The following is a 13317-nucleotide window of genomic DNA, read 5'->3' on the forward strand; positions in this document are numbered from 1 at the left end:
CCACCAGGATCGGTGTGGTCTCTGAGCCGGGTGCTTCCCCTTTTCTCTCTTCTGCTCATTTTTCGTTCTCCACTTTGGTCTGGTTTTCTTTTCTTTGGGCTTTTTTTCTAGGTCATCTTGGCTTCCGGCTACTGTGTAGGGTTTCGGTACTGTGCTGCTGCCGTCTTTAAAGGAAATACATTTACTTAGTATTCAAAAGCTGTGTTTGTATTGCACAATCCAGTTTCTTAAAAATTAAATACACGTCTATTAAATGCTTTATATATCCCCCCTAAAATAAAATATTTTCCATATTTGCTTCCAGGTTACCACTTGTGCACCATTTGACTAATGTTTGTTTTAATAACCTTAAAGATGTCGTGCCATTCTTGCCCACAGTTACTTGTATGCAGTATATAATTGTTTACAGGTATTCTTGAGGCTTCGGGTGTCTGCTCATTCCATGCCTCGCGCACTATTCGTCTGAGCCTTGGACGGGACACCACAATGGAGGAAATCGACTTGGCTATTCAGGACATCAAGCAAGCAATTGACAAGTTGATTGGGCGGTCATTGTAAAAATATTGGTGTTTGAAAGCATCACTTGAAATGTGTTAAAAAAAGCCTTAATGCTGAATAGTAAGGCTTTAGTACATCATGTAGCTCTGCTCCATATTAAGGTTGATGCTCTGGCAATCCTAAAATAGAAACCAATGTAAATATGTGACTGGATCCACACCACACAGATACCTGCATTATGCACAATGGACATGCTGTATTTACAGAAAACTTTTATATAACTAAATTAATCGTGTATGAGAAGTTGATTCATTATAGTTTATTACAATTTTACAAATTTCTTATTAAAATTTATATGTAATTTTTGGCTAAATATATTTTCAGTTATTACTCAACATAGATATTTATTGTACTAAGGTTGGATTATATATTTTAATACATTAGTTTCGTTACTATTGTAATTTTTTAATTATCTTTTGGCAGACTGTTTCTTGTAAAGTAGAGTGTGCTTTATATATTGATGGTGATACATACACCACAAAGTGGATAGGCTAGTTTGTACTTAAAATGGCAAAGTGACGCTCTTCTATTTGGCTTTTATTCGGGTGCATATTGAGCCAGAACATGGAGCCAATTTTAATGACAATGCATCAAATTCACTTATTTTATTGAAGCAGAATTATGATGACCAGACCACACACTAGAATGTGAAGGGACGACGACGTTTCGGTCCGTCCTGGACCATTCTCAATCGACTTGAGAATGGTCCAGGACGGACCGAAACGTCGTCGTCCCTTCACCTTCTAGTGTGTGGTCTAGTCATCATACTTTAGCCACGTTATTGTGACTCATCTCCTGCAAGCAGAATTAGTCACATGAATTTAAAACTTATTTAAGAATCATATAATTGTGATCAATTTAAAAAATATGACCTTTTTTATTTTATGGAATGACCAGCATGTAATTTGTTTATTTCCTGTGTACAAAGTGACTGGTGTTGAGGGTTGGTGTTGGGGTATGGAGTAATATTTTGGACACTAGATCTACTTGACAATATGCTGTGATATGCTGTATTTTGCATGTTTTCATTACCAATTATGTTAAGTATTGATACCACTCAACCCTTGATGTGACTTTGTGGAAATGATAAGATTGACTCTGATACTCTACTGTATAGTAAAATAAGAAATGATAAGATTGACTCTGATACTCTACTGTATAGTAAAATAAGACAACTAAAAAATATGTACAGTACAGTATTAGGCATTTTATGTCAGCTGAAAATGCCATGGGTTCTGCTATTATATCAAATAATTTTGAAAACTTCTTTAATCTGGCTTTCTTCTGGTTTAGCTAAAAAAAATCTACTTTAAATTGTTTTGTTTTATATATGGTGAGGATGAAGCAAAGTATAAAGTTTACAAAATTTCAACGGACATAGTGTACAATATTCGAGAAAAGTATAATGACTAATGTGTGAGTGCCAGAGTTGAGTAGGCCAGCAGGCGGTGGTTACGAAGTGTGTGCCTAGTCCAGGGCCCCAACGTGACTGTGTGAAGCTATGTGCGCACTTTGGCCAGGATTGGAATGCTCAACTTAATATTAATGGAGACCCATTAATGCATGACCCCATTAATTGGGTTATATTGTCATTTCAGTAATACAAAAGCTAAATGCGTACCTTTTGTACGATAAGCTTTTATGTCTTCGGTATCTTACATTTGATATAAAGTACATATTTGAGCATGACATGTTAATAATTTCTATATTTTGGACCATTATCTTTTCCCAATTACATGGACTAGGTGATGTGTTTTAACGCTGCTCATTGTAGGTCCCGTTAGGTGCCACCCACTACAGATGCTGTGATCCACCTGTCCCTGTAGTAAGCCAACTACTGGGAAAGCTGGACCAGAACCTCTTGTAGTAGGCATTCTACAGGGCTCTGATCCAGCTGCCCCTGTCATTTTCCCACTACAGGGACTCTGGTCCAGCAGTACCTGTAGTAAGCCCACTACAGGGACTCTGGTCCAGCTGTACCTGTAGTAAGCCCACTACAGGGACTCTGGTCCAGCTGTACCTGTAGTAAGCCCACTACAGGGGCTCTGGTCCAGCAGTACCTGTAGTAAGCCCACTACAGGGACTCTGGTCCAGCTGTACCTGTAGTAAGCCCACTACAGGGACTCTGGTCCAGCAGTACCTGTAGTAAGCCCACTACAGGGACTCTGGTCCAGCTGTACCTGTAGTAAGCCCACTACAGGGACTCTGGTCCAGCAGTACCTGTAGTAAGCCCACTACAGGGGCTCTGGTCCAGCAGTACCTGTAGTAAGCCCACTACAGGGGCTCTGGTCTAGCAGTACCTGTAGTAAGCCCACTACAGGGGCTCTGGTCTAGCTGTACCTGTAGTAAGCCCACTACAGGGGCTCTGGTCTAGCTGTACCTGTAGTAAGCCCACTACAGGGGCTCTGGTCCAGCAGTACCTGTAGTAAGCCCACTACAGGGGCTCTGGTCTAGCAGTACCTGTAGTAAGCCCACTACAGGGACTCTGGTCTAGCAGTACCTGTAGTAAGCCCACTACAGGGACTCTGGTCCAGCAGTACCTGTAGTAAGCCCACTACAGGGACACTGGTCCAGCTGTACCTGTAGTAAGCCCACTACAGGGACTCTGGTCCAGCTGTACCTGTAGTAAGCCCACTACAGGGACACTGGTCCAGCAGTACCTGTAGTAAGCCCACTACAGGGACACTGGTCCAGCAGTACCTGTAGTAAGCCCACTACAGGGACACTGGTCCAGCAGTACCTGTAGTAAGCCCACTACAGGGACTCTGGTCCAGCAGTACCTGTAGTAAGCCCACTACAGGGGCTCTGGTCTAGCAGTACCTGTAGTAAGCCCACTACAGGGGCTCTGGTCCAGCAGTACCTGTAGTAAGCCCACTACAGGGGCTCTGGTCTAGCAGTACCTGTAGTAAGCCCACTACAGGGGCTCTGGTCTAGCTGTACCTGTAGTAAGCCCACTACAGGGACTACAGACCAGAGCCCCACTACAGGGGCTCTGGTCTAGCAGTACCTGTAGTAAGCCCACTACAGGGGCTCTGGTCCAGCAGTACCTGTAGTAAGCCCACTACAGGGGCTCTGGTCTAGCAGTACCTGTAGTAAGCCCACTACAGGGGCTCTGGTCCAGCAGTACCTGTAGTAAGCCCACTACAGGGGCTCTGGTCTAGCAGTACCTGTAGTAAGCCCACTACAGGGGCTCTGGTCTAGCAGTACCTGTAGTAAGCCCACTACAGGGGCTCTGGTCTAGCTGTACCTGTAGTAAGCCCACTACAGGGACTCTGGTCCAGCAGTACCTGTAGTAAGCCCACTACAGGGACTCTGGTCCAGCAGTACCTGTAGTAAGCCCACTACAGGGACTCTGGTCTAGCAGTACCTTGAGGTAAATGTAGTGTGTTATAGATTTTTTTAAATTATTCTCTTAGTTGCTTTTTACTATGCAAGTGAGAGGTATAGAATAAATTCATCAAAAAAGGGTTTATTAAAAATGTTGGTATTATCATTTGTGAAGTTTGTGTGAACACTTTTATGGGGGTTAGATATTGCCACTGGTAAATGGTTTCCATCTTTAGCACTGGAGGTGAAGACGGTGGTATTAAGCAGGTACATATTCTAGGTGTACATTTCTTGTGGTCAAATGTGTATGAACTTGTAGTATGCAACACTGGAAAGACTTGCCTTCTCAAATTGGTTTGTTGAGTTTGCATCAGTAAAACATACCAAACTTAACGTTAAAATCCTATTCCTGTGAAGGATAAGTTTTATATCAAATTTTATATTAGTTTAAAGAAGCCCTGTGAGTTTGTGTGTGAAACCCAATGTGATAACATACAATTGTCTGCATTTGCATTCCTTTTTGTTAATTCTATTTTTTGGCATGTACAGTATTGCTATGTTAATCTTTTAAAAAGTTTATTTCTCTAGTAATGTAAAGGTTTTGGACTTTACATTATATGGCAAATTAATTATTGTTATTTGTTTTGCATATTAATAGAGTTTTAAAGGTAATTTTCATGTCATGCTTATTGATGTCTTTAAATTTTTTTTTTACCTTCTACAGTAATGTATTGCCTAAATATTATAATGTTCTGGGGCTTTCCAATTCAACGAGACACTTATGTGAAAGTATTTTATGTTCATTGGGAGCCGGTCGGCCGAGTGGACAGCACGCTGGACTTGTGATCCTGTGGTCCTGGATTCGATCCCAAGTGCCAGCGAGAAACAATAGGCAGAGTTTCTTTCACCCTATGCCCCTGTTACCTAGCAGTAAATAGGTACCTGGGTGTTAGTCAGCTGTCATGGGCTGCTTCCTGGGGGTGGAGGCCTGGTCCAGGACCGGGCCGCAGGGACACTAAAGCCCCAAAATCATCTGAAGATAACCTCAAGATAACCACGAGTCTATATGTTTGAAGTCTCACTCACTCACTCACTTGGACTTTTAAGTCCACTCAAGCGAGCATTTACTGTATAGGGGCAATAAAATGAAATGTTTTAAATTTTTAGGCTTTGTTTTGTATTCGATACAAAATATTTAAATGTATGATAGCCTGTAAGATTTTCCAAGTATTTTCGTACGAGAAAATTTTAAATTTAATTGTGTTTGGGGGGAAAATTAAGTGATTCATATTCTTATATTTATATTATTTCTTATTTATGCGAGCTAAGACAAGTGATGGTTTTAACCCTTACACTGCTGACCAAACCACAATATTGCTTCCTGATTCAGCACCAGCTATTGAAACTGCCCCAAAGACATAATTCTTACATTATACATGTTTGTAAACATGCACTTAATCATATGTAAACAATATGTAGCATTTAATAACATATATTATTTCAGTGCCACTACAAGTTTTTCTGATAATAATAACCCTTAAACTGCGCAATACATAAATACATGATGGGGGTAACTGTCACAAAACCGCGCAATACATACATATACGATTGAGGGGGTCTAGCGCACGATTTTAAATGCCCCGCGAGGGATAGGGGCAGCTATAGTTCAGCCAAGGTCGGTAGTAAACAAACGCAATTTTGAAAAAAAATCGTGGGTAACATATCAGGGTGTGAGAGCCTCAGTACTGAGTGAGCAACCAAGGCTGGCACACGCAGCATGAGCTAACAGCACTGCTGTTCAGCTTGTGAATGCAGTATGGAGGCCTGGTCGAGGACCGGGCCGAGGGGACACTACAGCCCCGAAATCATCTCAAGATAGATCGCCTAAATATGTAACAATATATATGAACCTGCTATTATTTAGTGTTGATAGTATTATAGAAGACCCCTGACTGATAAAAATGACCAGAATTCTGATAATAGCAGGATTGTGGTGATAATTAGTGCTGGGGGGGGGGGGGGGGAGTTGTCCTTTTGCCTTTTCTGCTTGTGGGCTTTTCCACTTTACCCTATTAGGTTTCTCGTAGGGTTTGGTGCGGTTAACTCCCCTTGCTGCTCTCTGGACTTTTCCGTTGGTTCAGGTCGCCAAGGGTGCCTGTACAAGTTCACAGGGATTACCGGTGTATCATTCCCAGTACCTGGGCTTCCTGTATGGAACTCTCACCATACAGGCCCTGAAAAACCTCTGGGCTCAGTTGTACTATGGGTACCTCTTCAGAGCCTGCTCTTATTTTGTGCGAATTTGTGGGTTGTTTGTTGTCTGTGCCACAGGGTGACGTTCATATGTTCTGCCTCCGCCATGCTTCCTGCTGGGTTGGTGAAACATTCGACCCTTTGTCATGTGGGCCTTGTTCCCCACATGTGATTCTTCTTGCCCACTCTCCTCTTGAAGTTCAGAAGTATCAGGCTGCGACCACTTTACATTTGAGGTTTCCTGTGTTGTAGAGATCAAGGTTGTGTGCCCAGTTGGATGCCCAAGATTTGCCCTGCTTGGTGTTTAGGGTCCGGGATTTGGTGGTGGTGGTTAATTTAACTGTGGTTTCAGGCGCACCTCTTCCTTTCCCGGTGAGCAGAGTTTGCCCGTCTCCTCCCATTTCCAGCTCTGAAACGTTTGAGGGTTTCGGAGTTGGGACAGGGCTTAGCTTGAGATGTGACTTGGTCTTATCCAGGGTTTACCTCTTCCAACTTAGGTGCATAGGCAGTTGAGCTCTTGCTTATGCCAAGGCTTCTGGGTCTTTCCAGCTGGCCCTGTCTTTTGAAGCTTCTCGCTTTGACTTCACTTTACTATCTCGGGCAGTGGGCGTAGACAATGGCTCCTCCCTGGGGCCCCTCATCTATGGTTCCCGGGGTTCGGGAGTATGCTTCCTGGGGCCCTTGGGTTCTGTACCTTCTGCAGAGGGCCTTATGTTGCAAGGGTGGGAGTCTTCTTATGCTACCCCTTCCTGTATGAGTTTGGGAGGTGTCTCCTGTATTGTAGGTGTTCTGGGAGGTTCTTTTGAGTCCCTCAATGTATGTCCCTGCTGTCTCCTGTGGGTCTCATGCAGCAGAATGCTCAAGTCCCTCCGTTGTCGGCTGCATTGCTTGCGGACAGCCTTCGTGCCCGCTCATACTTGGGTTCCATTGTGCACTTCTTCTGCCTCCTGGAGCTTCCTTCTGATTGGCTTTCGAAGAATGTCTCATCCTCCCCGCCTTTCCTCCCCTCCTCTCTTAGTCCTCTCCACCTTTCACCCCTTCCTCTGAATCCATAAGAATTAGATAGGGGGAGTCAATAATTACTAATATTTCATAAATCATTTAACTTAGGCCAATCCGGACCAGCTTATGTCCATTCCATACCCAGACCATTTACTCTACAAATTTAGGTAGTGTCCCTAAGTTTAGGTAAGGCTGTCCCCAAGCATCTGACCTCCAACTTTATGCAGATACACACACACATTCTCTCTTATAGTACAGATATATAATAATAAATTAGAGAAATGGAAATAACAGATGTTGTCATTGAATTACATCCCATTTACATGTGATTTTACAAATCGAACAGAAAGCATACATGCTTTTATCTCTTAACAAATGAAATTATACATAATTTACCTTATAAATAATACTGTATAGTATTTTAATACTATTCTACAGCACAGACTTTGCTAAATAGTCTTCCTGTCTTGGTGCTTTGATACCTTACTTTAACATAAATTTATTAATGCTTTTCAGAATTTTATGCTCTTAATTCTGTAAGAATTATTATTGTTATTATTATTATTTTCTTATATATAAATATATTAACAAAAAGTTCAGTCATCGGTGTAAAGGTTAAATCTTGATCTGGGCTCATGAATATACTTGATGTAAGTCATACATAGAGCCATGTAATCTCACGAATACAAATAAATTGGGACCAACGCCGATTATGATTTTTCAGGCAAACCGCATAATCTCTTCAATGTTTGTATTGTGCTGAAAAGGCAGCATTGTGTGCTTCCTCTTGGGGGTTATGGGCTCTCAGCAGTCTGCTGAAGGATAAGGTCATTTCTTTTTTCAATGTTGTGCGCTGTTCTTCTAGTGCAGCTCAAAATGTTGAAAGCAATTACAGAAATGTGGTGTTCAATTTACTGGTGTGTGACATATAGGCACATTAGTAAGTAATGAATAGGTCAAGATGTGGAGTTGTTTCTTAAATACCAGTTATCATATTTTAAAGTTGTTGTTTTGCCCAGAACCTGGGTAACTAATCATTTTGAGTTTTTGAATGGTGCCCAAATTTTTGGATTATTGTATATTGTGAAATATGAGTCAGTAATTTGATATTACAGAGACATATATTCAATAAAGGCCCACCTCACTTTTCTAACATGAGTCCATCAGTTGTCGCCTTCTATCAGCGAGTGGGAGCTAGTCAGTCTTGTAAAGCCTCATCCATGTCTATAGAGTTTAGACAGTACAACAAAGGCAAGAGATCTGAGTGACAACCTACATATTTCATAAAAAAACACAAAATCGATAAACAATGTTAAGTCATGCTTTAAATTGTAATTCCATTGAGAGGTTATGTAAGCTGTGTTATACATGTGCAAATTTGACATTGGTGTTATTGAGAGATGGGCTGTGTAGTTCCTACATACTGTACCTATTCAAAGACCTGCAGTTCATGTTGATCAGTATGTAAATATGGCATATTTTTCATGCCTAATTTAACATACAAACTCGTAAGTCATTTTAAACTTGATCACATATTAACAACCCGCAGTTTTGCTCACTTTTCCCCGATACTTTTTCTTCCCTTCATAATGTTTTCTTTTACATTTTCTATATAAAGATGCTTGTGTACAAGTTCAGAATGAATTCTTGATGCATCTGACTAACTTTGACATTGACCATCTTATGTCTATTCATATTGGCAGCCTGGGCGATATTTAGGAATTCTTGAATAGTCTGATAATTTAGACAGTGCTATAGGGCACTATAATTTTTTATAAATCAATTGGTGTATTTAGAACAGAATGACCCATGCCTAAGTCTCTTGGCACCTCCATGACTTTTCTTTAAGTCGCATACGTAAGTCTCTATGACTATATTGTCAGTGGGAGCTGACTGATGTTAGTTTCCAATGGTTTTATTAGAATCTTGGATGAAGAAGCATTTCTAGCCCTTTTAAGCCTATAATGTACTTTATTCTCATGTTCGTTCAGCAGTTAATGTTCCCATTTCTACAAAGGTTGAGTGGCTATTGAAAGTAGTTGTTTACTCTTAATAGTTTAGACACTTACTGATGGTAATGTAATTACATAAACAACGTACCGAAGTCAATTTGTTCCATTGTACTCCCATGCCCAGTATTTTTGTTGTACCTCCATTTCTAATGTTACTTTATGATTTAATTTACCAGCAGTCAGGTTTCACCGATTTTATCAACTTTATTATGATGAAAAGACATAATTTGGGTTAAAGTAGTGAGCCTTGATATTGACAAGTGTTTGTACGAGGGCTGTTCTGGTTCACTTCTCACACGAATATGCACAATAATAATCGTACCAGTAGAAATATCAGTCTGTATATGATAAGTTTTAATGAAGCATTTGAGCTAATACATTTTAAGGAAACATATGAGTTAATTTGTTTTAAGAAAATGTCATAATTTTATGTCATTTAATTATGATGCTGCAACAGCAATAGTTGTGTACATTTAGAATAATGAATCGTGAAACTGCCATTAGATATTAAATATTACCACTGTTTATATCAGTTAATAATAAGTATGCAACATCATTGTCTCAATCCCAAGTGTTCAGATGAAATGTTTTATACAATGACTATGAGATGCAGTGAAGGATCTGGCATCAAACAGTAGGTTAGCTTTCACAAAGAATCACAGTAGTATTGCTTATATAATGACTTTGCTCAAGTAATGTGAAGAAATACATGGTTGAATTGTGTTTGCCATTTTCTCATTGGAATTGCTTGTCTGTTTGCTTCTGTAGTGCTTTCCTTGTGATCTCATTTTATGATTTAAAATCAATATTTCAATGAATATCACCGCACAAATTACCTGCTCATTTTTTGACAGTTTGCCAAAAGGTTTAAGCAGTAATATAAGAATTTTAATATCTGTAACTATTACTATTTTCGTTTTCTTTTTTTTTCGGTAAGCCTGGCATTATAATTAGTAGCTATTGTATGATTTAGGCAAGACTCCTGGGAACATTGGTTTTGATGGATTGTGCATGACAATAAATTGTGTAGACTTACAATATACAGTACTGTACAATCAAAAGATTTGTTATAATCTCTCATGCCATATTTGCTGTGGAAACTCTTTAGTGTTTAAAGTTTGTGAACCGTTTAACTGATATGGTTTATGGAAAGAAACTATTTTTGTAATGAATATTGTCAATGTCTTGAAATATGTAGACATGCTGCTTATGACTTGTGATAGGTTTCTCTAGTAGATGTGCTGCTTAAAGCATTAGTTATAATTTTTATTCAATTAAGGAACACCATTGTGTCATATATGCTATACATTAGTTACGATGGGTGAATTTTTGAGATGGAAACGTTACTGGAGTTTTTACTGTGATTACTGTTTGGGCTTTTTTGTAGTTTATGACAAACATTGGTGTTCTGCTTGTGCTTGTACTGAGCTCCAGCTGCAGTGGCCAGGAGAGATGACTTGTTGTTGTTGTGGTCACTCTCAGCACGAGAGTCATCTATGGGGTGTCTCCAAGAGGCCAGCACGAGAGTCATCTATGGGGTGTCTCCAAGAGGCCAGCACGAGAGTCATCTATGGGGTGTCTCCAAGAGGCCAGCACGAGAGTCATCTATGGGGTGTCTCCAAGAGGCCAGCACGAGAGTCATCTATGGGGTGTCTCCAAGAGGCCAGCATGAGAGGCATCTATGGGGTGTCTCCAAGAGGCCAGCATGAGAGGCATCTATGGGGTGTCTCCAAGAGGCCAGCATGAGAGTCATCTATGGGGTGTCTCCAAGAGGCCAGCACGAGAGTCATCTATGGGGTGTCTCCAAGAGGCCAGCACGAGAGTCATCTATGGGGTGTCTCCAAGAGGCCAGCACGAGAGGCATCTATGGGGTGTCTCCAAGAGGCCAGCACGTTTAAAGCTGTGATCGTTTGTTGGTTCAGTCTTCCAGTATATTGAGTGGATAGAGTTTGAGGGTTTTGTGCCACTTGCATCACAGTTAAACATTGATCTAGCTCACCGGCCAACACATTTTTAGTTGGCAAATAAAGATGTATTTTAGAATAATTAGGTTGTTAGTGAAGCGAGTTTAATATGTTTAGGACTTGCAAATAACGAGAAAATAATAATATCCGTTGTTAGTGAAGCGAGTTTAATATGTTTAGGACTTGCAAATAACGAGAAAATAATAATATCCGTTGTTAGTGAAGCGAGTTTAATATGTTTAGGACTTGCAAATAACGAGAAAATAATAATATCCTGAGTTATATATTTGTGTATTGAAAATATTCCTAAAATAATGATGATAGTACTGGACTCTCAAACCATGTTGTAATTTCAATGCCTGCTCTTCTATATTAAAGTTAAACAGCTAATATTTACTGTGCCATAAAATGCCAACAAAATTTTGCTATTTTTTTTGTTTTGTTTTAATATTTTACATGAAATAAATATTTGTATGTCTTGATTATTGTTTATAAGGGTTATACAATCAGACTTCGTCTGAGAAATTTGATGTCTTAAAAATGTAGGGTTATAATTTTTTACTGTTTTTATATTAGTGTGAATAAATTAAATCAATTTACAAGTAAATTTAGATTGATAGCTTATCAGTGTGGTAGTGTGTGGTGCTAGAAACACCTATGTGAGGTTGATAATGCAGAAGTAGTAGAATTTGTTCAACAAATTTGTACTCTTATGTATGACACTATTGAGTGACTTGGCTGTAGGAAGCACATGGACAAGATAACCCTAACCAAAGGCTTCATTTCAAAGTCAGGATTTATTGCCTTATGGATTAATGAATTAAATGAGCACTAAAGTTAAGGCATGTGGCCCATATCAACTTTATGAACATAACTACTTAATTTACATGTGATAAATATCAAGATTCATCTTTCCACATTGAAGTGAATGAAGAACTGTGGAGCTACTTGCTGTGTTTGGCTGTGGTGTAGGAGGATCACAAGGCAGTCCAAGGTGCTCGACAAGGTCTGTCAGTAACATCTCTTGGAGTGGAGAGGCATTTTTTGAGAGAGATATCAACATTTTTTAAATTGTGTGCAATTAATTTTTCTGTGAAGCCTTTTCCCAAGTGTGATGCGGTTGAGTGAGGACATTCCAAACATTGCTACCTGAATGTTATGGTGCCAAGGCACCCTAAGCATGTGCTAGATTGAATTTTGAGTGATGTGGTTTGCAGAGCCCTATGATTGTTTCTACACACATTAGAAATTTACTTCATAATCATGTGCAAAAACCTTACACAAATGTATTTCAAGTGCATAAATTCACTACCAGTTTTAATTTTCCTTGTACTCGGTAAATAGTAAATGAAATGTTATTGTACTGCTCCATTTTAACTTGAAGTTATTACTTTCCATATTAGTTTGTGCTTACATCTTTCATGTGTGTGATCTTTCATAGGGCATGTAGAGTCGCTAGTCTGTGGGGTGAACGGGATGTTACAAACATTCCCAGCCACCATGCCCAAATTTTTAAAGAAACACTTTAAAGAGCTTTTCCGATACAGTACTATTAAACTGTTAAATATAACAATAAAGTATTGAAAACAATTGGGCTCATTCCTAGTGGAGCTTCAGAATTTGGGCAGCTGTCTCGGGTGAAGCATGGGACACTAAACAGTTGTAGTTGTAATGCTAAATAAAGCACTCAGTGTGAAACATGTGTTTTTATCCTGAATGGTATTAGAGACTTGAATAATGTCCCCTTCCCAGGCACTCCCTTAATGTGGTTAGGGATCTCCTGCAGAACATTTTCTGGCCATCGAGGGAGGCTTCCATTTCCCCTCAGTGGATGGTACCTTGATGTGGTGAGGGGCTCTTGTATGCTGCTTGCAGGTAGAAGGGGGTGGCTCCTGTTCCCTTGTGCCTGCTGTAATGGTGTATAAGCAAGTAAGTAATTATCAAAAGAAGGCACCAAACCCAGAAGGCTATGTAGCCCCAACAAATGTGCAGAATAATAAGAGGGCGCTAAATATCACCAAGGATGCCAATACGAGAACAAACGCATAAGGCGAACGATATCAAAAGTATTCGATTCACTAAGAAGGATAGTCGGCTGTCCCTCGATAATTCTATCGAGGGACAGCCGGAAAGCAAGACATATGCTCATCTTGGAAGTCAGGATATGCACGACCGTAAGAGGGACAATGCTCCTTATTCTC

General features: G+C 40.0%; 1 protein-coding gene across 4 annotated transcripts in view; it reads left to right on the forward strand.

The window, feature by feature from the left end:
* The window catches only part of LOC123754116 (selenocysteine lyase), an 84385-nt gene extending 71571 nt beyond the window's left edge, over window positions 1–12814 (forward strand). For all 4 annotated transcript variants that reach the window (XM_045736310.2, XM_045736312.2, XM_069308612.1 and 1 more), the window contains one exon: window positions 410–12814. In XM_045736310.2, coding sequence (XP_045592266.1) covers window positions 410–558 — 149 coding nt within the window. In that variant the 3' untranslated portion in view covers window positions 559–12814. The remainder of the gene's footprint in view (window positions 1–409) is intronic.
* Window positions 12815–13317: the final 503 nt, after the last annotated feature.

This window comes from Procambarus clarkii, chromosome 6, assembly GCF_040958095.1.
Source record: "Procambarus clarkii isolate CNS0578487 chromosome 6, FALCON_Pclarkii_2.0, whole genome shotgun sequence".
Lineage (NCBI taxonomy): Eukaryota > Metazoa > Arthropoda > Malacostraca > Decapoda > Cambaridae > Procambarus > Procambarus clarkii.